The following is a 12,183-nucleotide window of genomic DNA, read 5'->3' as shown; positions in this document are numbered from 1 at the left end:
CTCCTGCCAACCTAGCAGTTTGAAAGCACATCAAAATGCAAGTAGATAAATAGGAACCGCTACAGCGGGAAGGTAAATGGCATTCCCATGTGCTGCTCTGGTTTGCCAGAAGCGGCTTTGTCATGCTGGCCACATGACCTGGAAGCTATACACCGGCTCTCTCAGCCAATAATGCGAGATGAGCGCGCAACCCCTGAGTCGGTCACGACTGGACCTAATGGTCAGGGGTCCCTTTACCTTTTTAATGTCCAATAAGCATTCTTAGGATCGATGCTTTAATTTCCAGTTTTATGATTCAATTATAATTAACCCCTAGTGGTGCAGCAGTAAAACTGCTAGCACATTTGCAAAGCTAAGCAGGGTATGGTTTCAGATTGGATGGGGAACTGTGTGTTGGAATTCATGCATTGCAGAGTGTTGGACTAGATTCTTTCAAAGTGGAGAATGTCTCTCCTTCACATAGCCATAAGGGATCCAGCATTTGAGTCATTGACAGTGTTTGGTGCTGCTTCCTGCCTATGAAACCCAGTGTGGTGACTGGTAAAACTTCGTTTCTCCATCGTTAGATAACAAATGAGTCAAAGCTACTGATAAAAGCCAGAGAGATACTCGAGTTTCCGTTCTGCTATCTTAAGTGACTCTTGTGTCGTTGGCAGACCCTGCTATTTTCCATGCATGTTTCCAGTCAAAATATCTTCTCAATTTCATTTATTTAGAAGAATATTTATAAATAGCCAAGTCATTAAAAATATTAGGGCAGTGTGCCATAAGGCCATGGAAACATCATAAAATTATAAAATCATAAAACTCAGAACAAATGACCAACACTGAATCAAATTAATTCTCCGAAAACTCTTGGGGAAACACAAGACGTTTTCAGCAGGCGACGAAATATCAGAATTGCAGGTGCCTGCCAGATTTAATTAGCATTCCAAATTACTGGTGCCACTATGCTAAAAAGCCTTTGCTCACGTAGAAACTAAATGAATATGACTTGGATCCAAGAGTAACATGGAGGCTTTGGGTCATTCTTTAATCTCCTCGAGAATCTACCGTTTCTAAAAAGGGCTAAACTGCTGCCATTTGAATAATTGATCGTTCCTTTCATAGGTTTCAACCAGCCTGCATGCTAAACGTATTCTAGCATGATTGAATTATCTCCCCACCCCCCAGCATTAGGACTCTTTGGGGTGGGGGGAAGCATTCCCATTTAGTTATTACATTGTATTGATTATTACAGTGCCTGGAATCTGCTTGCCATCATCATCATCATCATCACCACCACCACCATCACCACACATAAATTCATAAACTATCTAGCCACCTCTTGCCTTTTCTCTAAACCAACAACTTCAAAGGCTACAACCTTTCCTCAAATGCTCCACCTCCGTCTCAGACTCCAACTTGGCACAACCATGAGGAGATACAGGTAAAGGTAAAGGGACCCCTGACCATTAGGTCCAGTCGTGACCGACTCTGGGGTTGCGGCGCTCATCTCGCGTTATTGGCCGAGGGAGCCGGCGTACAGCTTCCAGGTCATGTGGCCAGCATGACAAAGCCGCTTCTGGCGAACCAGAGCGGCACACGGAAACGCCGATGATGATGATGATATATTTATACCCTGCCCACCTGACTGGGTTTTCCCAGCCACTCAGGGCGGCTCCCAACAGAATATTAAAAACATGATAAAACATCAAACATTTACAATTTCCCTAAACAGGGCTGCCTTCAGATGTCTTCTAAAAGTCATATAGTTGTTTATTTCCTTGACATACGTTTCCCCCCTTTCTCATAACCCTAGACCTCATGGACATCCAGTGAATCTGGATGTGTGAAGATGCAGAACAGATAAAAGAAAGTACTCTTTACACGGTTAAAACTTTGGATCCCATTCGCACAAGAACCAGTGGTGGCCACTTGAATGGCTTTCAAAAGAGTTGAACAAGTACAGGGTGGATCAGTGGCTATGTTCCACCTCTATGGAGGAAGGCAGTAATGCTTCTGAAGGCAGTTGCTGGAAACCACATTGATGGCGGGGAGAGTACTCTTGTGTTCAGGTCCATGCCAACAAACAATGGGGACAACTCCACTATGCCATCACCTCGAAGCATGAAAGGAGATCTTGGTCCTTAGTTTCTGGGGCATTTAACACCAATGACCTCTCTTCTCCAGGATACTAGTGGTTGCTGCTACTACCACTACTTTTCGAGTGTCTTGCACGAGGATCATTCCAGTGGGACAATCCTGTTGTCATTCTGTGTTCAGGTCCTGCTTGCGGGTTTCCCAAAGGTATCTCGTTGGCCACTGTGAGATCAGGATACTGGACTAGATGGGCCACTGGCCTGATCCAGCGAACTCCTTTTATGTTCTTACATAAGAGTAAAGGTATTTGGTATTGATTGATATAAAATGGTCTGACCTCGGAATCTATTAAGGATTGTATCAAGGATCTGGCTGATGCATCTGGAGACACCGACTTCAGGGAAAGGGGGGTGAGATTCTGTTGTGTGGGTGGGAATAATAGGGTAAAAGATTTTGATGATAAGTTTAAATATTTTTGGGTAAGAGGTAGAGAGTAGTAGTTAAATAGTAGTAGTTAAATAGTAATTTTGAAGGGAGAAAGGTTGTTGGTAATAAAGAAGTTAAAACCTAGAAAAAAGAATGTGATTTTAGATTTGGAAACTGCGAGAGTTATTATAACAACTAGAACTCAAGAAGGGGAAATGGGGAAGTCCGAAATGTTTAGATCAGAAGTTATAGAATTGTGCTATTGTATTTTTATTTTTATTTTTATTTTTGTTTCTGTTTTGTTTTTTGTTTTTTCTTCTTTCTTATCTATTTTAATTGATATTGAGATGTGAAGAATTTGGGGGAATAAGATTTGTTAAATTGGATTTGTATTTTTCCTTTTTTGTATTTTTTTCTCGATAAAATCCAATAATTTTTTTTTTAAAAAAAAAATACATAAGAGTAAAGGTAAAGGACCCTGAACACAAAGCTAGGACACCTGATTCACTGAGAGCCAGGACACCTGAATAGGTTGGGTGTTGTTTCACAAAATATGTCAACGGTTGGATGTGTGGGTGAGTTCTCCCCCACTCAACCTTTGTCGGATTTATAAAACCATAGAATTGTAGAGTTGGACATGAATTACCAGTATCCACACTGCTTTTGAAACTTTGTAGTCCAACCCACTGCAGAAATTTCAACTAGATCATATATGACAGGTGACCATCCAACCTCTGCTTAGAAACCTCCAAGGAAAAGGAGAGTCACCACCTCTCGGGGCAGTCTGTTCCACTATCAAACAGCTCTTACTGTCAGAAAGTTCTTCCTGATGTTTAGTTGGAATCCCGTGTTTTTTTTTTTATCTTGAAACCATTGGTTCGGGTCCTAGCCTCAAGAGCAGGAGAAAACAAGATTGCTCCATCACAGCCCTTGAGATAGCTCCTCTCGGTCTCTTCTTTTCCAGGCTAAACACACCCAACTCCCTCAACTGTTCCTCATGAGGCTTGGTTTCCAGACCCTTGGTCATTAGAGGATTGGACAAATCTATACAGGCTAAGACTATTAGTGGCTGCTAGCCATAATGGTTCGGTTCACTGTCAGAGGCAGTATCTCTCTTTTGCTTCATTCTTTCTGTTACGACTGCATATTTTAAAAAATGATTTTGTATTTTTTTAAAAAAAAAAAAAGCAAGAACCCTCCAGCCTACCAGTGCTGTGAAAATCATCCCCAGCACTGACAGAGCCGAAAAACGCTAGCAGGCGAGAAATGGCTTCCCCACCTCCCCCAGCCACCAACATAATGTGTAAAAATGCATCAAGTGAGTGAAAACTCCATATGAAAGTGTGAACGAGGGCTGCTATTTATAGAAGCTTGTAAATCAAGGGGTTCTCACTCTGCATCACGGAGATCATCTTCTCTTTTAACTGTGAAGCAATAAATTAGGAACACAGCAAACTGCTTTGTAGCAGGTCAGATCCGCTGTCCATCTAGTTCAGCACAGTCTCTTCCAGGGGCAAAAAAGGCAAACGATCTCCCGCCTCCGAATGTTGTTGGACTCCAACGTCCATCAACCCCAGCCAGCATGAAGGGAGCTGGAGTCCAACAGCACTTGGAGGGCAGTAAGTTCGCTGCCCCTGGTCTGTTCTGATTGGCTGTGGCTCTTCACTTTTCTACTTTATTCTTCTGCCTGGAGATGCCAGGGATTGAACCTAGGGCCTTCTGCAGCATGGCGTATTCTCAGCCATTGAGCTATGGCCCCTTCCCTAAGTCAGGCCAATGGTCCATGATGATATTGTCTACACCAGGGGCCAGCAAACTTTTTCAGCCGGAGGCCGGTCCACCATCCCACAGACCATGTGGTGGGCCGGACTATATTTTGGAAAAAAATATGAACGAATTCCTATGCCCCACAAATAACCCAGAGATGCATTTTAAATAAAAGCACACACTCTACTTATGTAAAAACACCAGGCAGGCCCCACAAATAACCCAGAGATGCATTTTAAATAAAAGGACACATTCTACTCATGTAAAAACACGCTGATTCCTGGACCATCTGCGGGCCGGATTTAGAAGGCGATTGGGCCGGATCCAGCCCCCAGGCCTTAGTTTGCCTACCCATGGACTACTACACACTGACTGGTGGCAGCTGTCCAGGGTTTCAGGCAAAGTGTCTTTTTTCAGCTCTGTCTGGAGATGCCAGGGTTTGAAACTGGGACCTTCTGCACACAAAGCAGTTGCCCCTGAGCCATGGACCTTTCCCCTGTGGTAAGAATTTACTTCTACACCACTTTGTTTGTTATGCAGGTGAGGAACCACCTTTTAAATAAAGCATGAGAATCCAGGAGGGACCCAGTGTTTATTGTAGCTATTGCAATGGGTCTCTGATTCTTATATCACCTCTAATATGGGAAGCTGCCTTTTATAAAACTGATCATTGGGCCATATTGTTCAGTATTGTCTACACTGATTGGAAATGGATCTCCAAGGTTTCAGGCAGTGGAAAGCTACTGCCAGTCAGTGTAGACAAAAAGGAGCTGGGTCCAACTTGGTTTAAGGCAGCTTTCTATGCTCCTATGACTAACAGGCTTATTAAGACATAACACTTAGGAAGTACCGTAGTCCTTAGTTCACAAAAGCTTATCTGCAGTTGTGTCATCCAAATATGGGCTGTAGCCGCTGCTGGTCCGACTCAGAGTAGACCCATTGAAATTAACGGACACAGCTAACTTTTGCCCATCAGTCTCAGTGGGTCTACTCTGGTTGGGATTGAGTTGGGTGCAACCTTATGTTTATACATGGGTGTATCGGTACAGTCCGTGGCAATTCAATTAAAGCTTAAACATATGCAAAATAAGCACAGTCACATTCACAACACCAGTAATGGCTAAGGACACAGTCTGTAGTGGGACAGGAAGCCCTTATCTCTATTCATACCCAAACAAATAGACTCAAACTTACTGATAAGTTGTGATTCACCCAAACAACATGCGCCTTGCCCAGCAGCAACAGAAAGTTATCAAGAATAAAAATCACTTCTGGATTCTTAGAACATTTCCAGGAAACTAATCCACTTGCCATAGTGGTCAACACCAAAGCTAACCCCAGTCTTGTCTATTACTTATTTATTTCATAAAACCTATACACCATTCAATTGTAAAACAACAGCAACAAAGCCGTTTACCAAAAAAAGGTGTTCTACAGTGTGATCCTATGCATGGCTACTCAGAAGTAAATCTCGCTGAAAACTTACTCCCAGGTAAGTTTGTATAGGAATCTCTATATTTAGTATTTCCTGGGAGTAGGAGTGGTAGTGTCCATTTTGTTTCTTTCGGTTTCTCTTTTTTTTTTTTCATTCCTCTGCATTTCGATGCAGTCTATGTTTTTGTTTGTTTTTAAATGCTCATAAAAATTCACCAGCATTTCAGTGGGGCTTTCTAATAATGAGCACAATTTTGTTTGCAGTTTTGACTAATGCATACGTTTTTGCAAGCAATTCCCCCCCTTGTACGAAGCATTTTTGTATGTTTGCTTCTATATTCATTTTCACCCACACTTTCCCCCCCAATAGATGCATTTCAATAGACATTGGTGAGTTGCAGAACAGCACCGCAAAATCTGAACAAGTGCGGATTTCAAAGGATGGCTGTGCTCCAGTTCTCGTATGGATTGGGAAAGTACAAATGGGATAGATTCAGCTTTAAATGTGAACTGAATCAAATTTCTCCCCCATCCCTACTGGGAGTAAGCCAGTGGTGTCTGGTCCATCAGGGCCTTGCCCCCACCAACTTCAGTCTGCCTTCCTTAGAGGACTTTCTCTGCCAATTATTAGATTTGGCTCCACCTACCCAGGTGGCGCTGTGGGTTAAACAACTGAGCCTAGGGCTTGCTGATCAGAAGGTTGGCGGTTCGAATCCCTGTGACGGGGTGAGCTCCCGTTGCTTGGTCCCAGCTCCTGCCAACCTACGGTAGCAGTTCAAAAGCACGTCAAAATGCAAGTAGATAAATAGGAACCGCTACAGCGGGAAGGTAAACGGCGTTTCCATGTGCTGCTCTGGTTTGCCAGAAGCGGCTTTGTCATGCTGGCCACATGACCTGGAAGCTATACGCCGGCTCCCTCGGCCAATAATGCGAGATGAGCGTGCAACCCCAGAGTCGGTCACGACTGGACCTAATGGTCAGGAGTCCCTTTACCTTTACCTGTAGGTCTCACTGCCTTTTGCCCTACCAGTCCTTACAGGCACCAGGCACCACTGGAGTAAGCCCTGTTCTGAATAGATGTGTCTAGGATTGCACTGCTAGTCTGGTTCAGCTCTATTGTGGGAAGCACCAAGCCAACCAGTTCTGAATCAATGCCAACGACTGCAACAAAAACTATCGCTGCAATGGAAGCAGTAGGTGTGGGGGCAGAGTTAGATCAAAAAGCTGCTGGCATCTGGAAACTCTTATCAGAGTCCAGGGATGGGGTGCTGAAGACCAAGAGAGGCAGCTGAAACCCAACGATGGGACCAACCAGTTTGAAAAGCTCTTTGGTGTAAGATGTAGGGCAACCTCCTAATAATATACATTGATGCACATCATCGAACTGTAGGGGTGGAAAGGCCATAACTCAGTATCAGAGCATCTGCTATGAATGCAGAAGGTCCCTGGTTGATCCCTAGCATCTCCAGGTAAGACTGGCTAGGAGAGACTCAAGTCTGCAACCCTGGCAAGTCGCTGCCAGTGAATGTAGACAATACACAGCTAGATGAACCAATGGGTCTGAGTGGGCATAAGGTAGCTTAGTGTGTCCTGCGCATAGCTGCCAAGTTATCCCTTTTTTAAAGGGATTTTCCCTTATGCTGAATAGGCTTCCTCGCGAGAAAAGGGAAAACTTGGCAGCTATGGTCCTGCGAGGCTGCCACACCCAGAAAGCTTCTCAGTAAGATCAATTCTACACTTTCAGGAGAAACATGAAGGCATTTTATATCCCAGGAGTCCAGGACTTTGAGTGATTTTTGCAATGAATTCTGGGTGCATCTTGATTTCCCAGGAAAGTGGCAGAGGGAACAAATTGGTGCATAATCAACTGAATTTAATTCTTCCCCCCAATGAAAAGGTTAACAGCTGCTGTCTTTGGGGCAGTTGACTTGAAGGGGGTGGGGAGGATCCAAGCTTCTTTCCATTGGAGGTTTTGGAGTGTGGGTGATTATTAATGATTGTAAGAAGCAGGAAGGCTTGAACCGACAACAGATTTGGCACACCAGAGCCTTTGTTAAGTTAGCCCGTTCAGCATGTCTGAAACGCCATTGACAAGGGACCATCCTCTCCCTCGCTCCCATAAGACATCATCCATGGGGCAAAACAAAGTGCATAGATGTCCCTCTTGCCCTTCTCCTATGACTTAAACACTGTACTGATGCTGGCAGTTTTCTTTAAAATAAAAATAAAAATCCACATGCTTTTGTGATGCCATTTGAGAAAGAGATAACAAAGGAAAAGTCTGCCTCTGAGATGCTTCCACAAACCTGCCTCTCGACCCCCTTCTCTAACAGCAAAGCACTTTGCCAGGGTTTGTCTGGTTTAGGGATTGGGGGTTGGGGTTTTTTGTTTTTTGCAAAGACATAATAAAGTGTACGGTTAACTTGAGTTATAAGGAGTGGAGTGGAGGGAGACCTCCAGAAGGTCCTCTTTTCTTTTGTCCCTCTCCCTGGTTTATTTTCTCCCACTAAGGGGTAATAAGAGAGAAACCTTTTTCTCGGAGATCTCTCCTCCTCACAGCCTCAAAAAGCATCACCAGAAAAGCACTAGAGAACATCCTTGCCAAATATAGGCACAAGTCCCTTTTGTTCCTAGGAAGCAATTGCTCAGTTGCACGCCTGCTTGGTGATACTAGAACAGAGGGAGGGAGTGTGTGTGTGTGTGTGTGTGTGTGAGAGAGAGAGAGAGAGAGAGAGAGAGAGAGAGAGAGAGAGAGAGAGAGAGAGAGAGAGTGACAGACAGACTGAAGGCCATTTGGGGAAGGGCTGTTACTCGGTGCTTAGCATGCAGAAGGTCCCAGGTTTGAATCCTGGCATCTCCCAGTAGAGCTTGGAAAGAAACCTCTCTGAAACCCTGGATAGCCACTGCAGTTCTGTGCAAATAATATTGAGCCAGAGAGGGATCAATGACTTGACCCAGGATAAACAGTGTTGTTCTGCTTTGGGGAAGGGACACAGCTCAGTGAGAGCACCTGCTTTTCATGCAGAAGGTCCCAAGTTCTATCCCGGCATTGGGACCAGAGAAGACCCCTTGCCTGAAGCCCTGGGGATTTTCTGCTACCAGCCAGTGCAGGCAACACTGAGCCAGATGGACCTATGTTCGACTGGGCAAAAGCAGCTCCTTACATTGTTGTTAGCTGCCCAGCTCCCTAGCTTATCCTATCCGATGCAGAAACCGGGGGAGCCCAGACCACGATGGGGAGGTGGGAAGTACTTACTTCTCCCTAGCCCCTCGGCTCGCCATGCCGTCTCCTCCACCGCCCCATAGCGTCTCAGAGGCTTCTCTGCTTCCATGCTGGCCGAGATGGATCTCTTTAACTCCATGCCGGAGCGCTTTTCTGCCTGGGCCCTGTTCCCTCGGCTGCTCGGGGGGCTTCCCCTCCTCCTAGCAGACCATCCCAGCCGGAGGAAGGGCTTGAAGGAAAGGGAGACGCAGAGGGACTTCGGGAGCTGCTCGGTGCGCGTTTCTCGGCTTGTTTGCTTCCAACGCCGGGGCTGGCCAGCCTCGCTGAGCTCACTGCATCTCCCTGCCTCGCGCTGGTACCCAGAGAGGAGGAGGGGAGGGGAGGGATGCAGCGCGCATGCTCAGTGCGAAGATGCTCGTGAAAGGAAGCGCCCGAGGGAACGCAGGGGAGGGGAGGGGGAAGCAGGCAAACAATGAGGGCAAATATGCCGTAGTGGGGATGGAGGGTATGTAGCTATACATATTGACTGAGTATGGGAACATGCTAATCGGTGCCCACACATAGCAGGGGGTCAGAGGGAGATGCAGTCCTTGGATAACCTTTTCTGAGTCTCTGTGCTATCTGTGTGTGTTCGGGCGTGGGATAGGGAGGAAGAGGCAACAGCACAGCAGCAGCAGCACCCCCAAAAAATCCCCAGCCCTAAGAGCAGAGGTGCCAACAACAGGGCAAGACTTTGGGGCAGATGGGGCAGAAGAAGTTAAAAAGTCCAAGGCCCTACTCAGGAGAGTTTATTTGTTTGATAAGGATATTTGCAAACCACCAACTCATGAGAGAGTTCTGGTGGTTTGCAAATTATTTTATTGTGCATTGCATTATGTCTATATGTCTATATCTCTGTATCTCTATAGATATAAATAATAAATATGGATATAATGGGGGTCTATAATAAAACCATGAAAATATCATAAACTCATAAAGTGCAGAAGAAAGAACCAATGGTGAATTAAATTAATTTTCTAAACAAACAAATGAAATACTTGGTGAAACAAAAACCTTTTGAGCAGGTGACAGAATAATAGGATTGTAGGTGCCTGCTTGATTTAACGGAGAATAGTGCCCCAAAGTATTGATACCCTTACACTAAAACCCTTGCTATGTGTATAAACTATATCAATATGAAAGAAGAGTGGGGCAGTGAAGGGAGATTCAGATTATCCAGAAGAGGGCAGTGATCTGGCCAGGATATGAGAGCTTTCCCTGACCCCTGCCTTCTGCCCCAGCCAGCATGGGCAATGGGTTTGCAGAGATGGCAGTAGCTGTGCCATTTTGCCACCACTGTCCATCCAGGGTTTGAATTGCTCTGCCAGATGTGATAACACACTGGGAAACTTAGACATTCTTTCAGAAAATTAGGTGGGTCAGAGGAAGTTAGGAAGAGGCCAAATGTTCAGTTAGGATAGGAAACAGCAACCCCACTGATTGCTTTGTCAATGCAATTAAATTGCAATTATCAATGCATATTGTTTTCTGAGTACCACCATCACAGTGCAGTTCAACTAGTTGGAACATGGTGCTGATAATGCCAAGGTTGCAGGTTCGATCCCCATATGGGACAGCTGCATAGTCTTCCATTGCAGGGGGTTGGACTAGATTAGAATGATCCTCAGAGTCCCTTCCAACTCTAAAATTCTATTATTCTGGAATTAGTTGGCTACACCCATCAATGGTTCTAGCTCCACCTGCTGTTGGTCTCCCTTCCTTCCACCTTACCAGCCTCAAAGGGCACCTGCCACCTCTGTTTATTCGTGAGATCGCAGGCAGCAAGAATACCAAGGTCGGGTCATGCCTTTCCACCTTGCCTGATCTTCCATTTGGTCTGGACACGGCAGAGTTTCCCTTGGGCTATTTTAAAGGACAGCAGATGCAAGAGTAACTTACAGACTGTTGTTGTGCATCCACAACAAGAAAGGCCAGACAGTGCTATGAGTCAGGAGCTTAAGCAGCAGGTGGTGGTGCCGTTTTTACTGCTAATTTGGGGGTGATGACTGTGTGGAGATGTTGCTGGGGGTGGGCTGAACTGATTCATTGGAAGCAGTGCAGGAGTGGGAGGAAGCCGAGGCACCCATATGGGTTATGGTGGAGGAAGAGGTGGTGAATACAGCTCAAAAGACAGCAGCGGCCCACCCTCTAAAATACCGTACTAGTAGTAATAATCCAGATATGGCGGCAAGAAATGGCTTTTCTCTCCCTTTAATTGTGAATGCTGGAGGTGGGTGCCAACAGAAATGGAGCCCCAATGGACCTGTTGAGCAGCAAGGAAGAAATTTTAGAATGCTTGGGTAAAGAGAGAGGGCTGTGGCAGAAGTTCCCAGGTTCAATTTCCAGTATCTCCAGATAGGATGTGGGAGACTTGGCTGGAGAGCTGCTGCTGCCAGTCAGTGTAGACAATACGGAGTTAAGATGGGTCACAGGCTTCACTCGGTATAAGGCAGCTTTGTACGTGCCTAGGTTTCACAGAAGGACAAAAGAAATCTGAAACAAGCCTCAAACCTAAGGGGGCAACCCCCCCCCCCCCCAAGAAAACAGCTCAAGGAGGACTGAGGATGCTCAAGAACTACAGCACACTGGATCAGGAACTTTTATCGATATCCTTACGGTTTATAGTATCCTGGACAAAGGCTCTGGTTAACTGTGTAATAGTCTCATGCTCAGCAACAACGAGCAGAGCTCAGTGGAGTGGGAGGCCAGCGGAGTGCATGAGGTGTACTTGCCTGGATGCAGAGTCAGTATCCAAAGTCAGGTCCAGGCCTAGGGTTGAGCAAACAGCAATCCATGTGGTCAGACAGTCCAGGGGTCAGGGAATCTGATGGTCATGGGGGTCAAGGGTCAAGTCAAGCAGGAAACTCTGCTTAAGAAGGCTGAAGCCAGCTGGTTCTAATCAGCTTCTTCTCTGTGTCCCTGAAGGCCAGGCATCCCCAAACTTCAGCCCTCCAGATGTTTTAGACTACAATTCCCATCTTCCCCAACCACTGGTCCTGTTAGCTAGGGATCATGGGAGTTGTAGGCCAAAACATCTGGAGGGCCACAGTTTGGGGATGCCTGTTGGGGATCAGCTGCAAGTGGAGTCACACCCCCTTCTCCCCCTTCAGGCTGCTGTTCATCAGGTGAAGCTGACTCTGGGCCCATGACAAACTGGCATGAATCCTGATCGGGGACATTCTTCTAGGACAGAGGTGAGGAACCTCAGGCCT

The 12,183-nt window shown here is 45.8% G+C and overlaps 1 protein-coding gene across 1 annotated transcript in view; it reads right to left on the bottom strand.

Moving 5' to 3' along the window:
• BMERB1 (bMERB domain containing 1) overlaps positions 1 to 9,265 on the bottom strand; it is a 48,930-nt gene extending 39,665 nt beyond the window's left edge. Inside the window, exon 1 of the mRNA XM_035131057.2 lies at positions 8,966 to 9,265. Coding sequence (XP_034986948.1) covers positions 8,966 to 9,071 — 106 coding nt within the window. The 5' untranslated portion in view covers positions 9,072 to 9,265. The remainder of the gene's footprint in view (positions 1 to 8,965) is intronic.
• Between the last annotated feature and the right edge of the window lie 2,918 nt (positions 9,266 to 12,183).

The sequence above is a fragment of the Zootoca vivipara genome, chromosome 14 (genome assembly GCF_963506605.1).
Source record: "Zootoca vivipara chromosome 14, rZooViv1.1, whole genome shotgun sequence".
NCBI classification, from domain to species: domain Eukaryota; kingdom Metazoa; phylum Chordata; class Lepidosauria; order Squamata; family Lacertidae; genus Zootoca; species Zootoca vivipara.
Note: the sequence above shows the minus strand (reverse complement) of the source record. Positions and strands in the feature narration are given on the sequence as shown.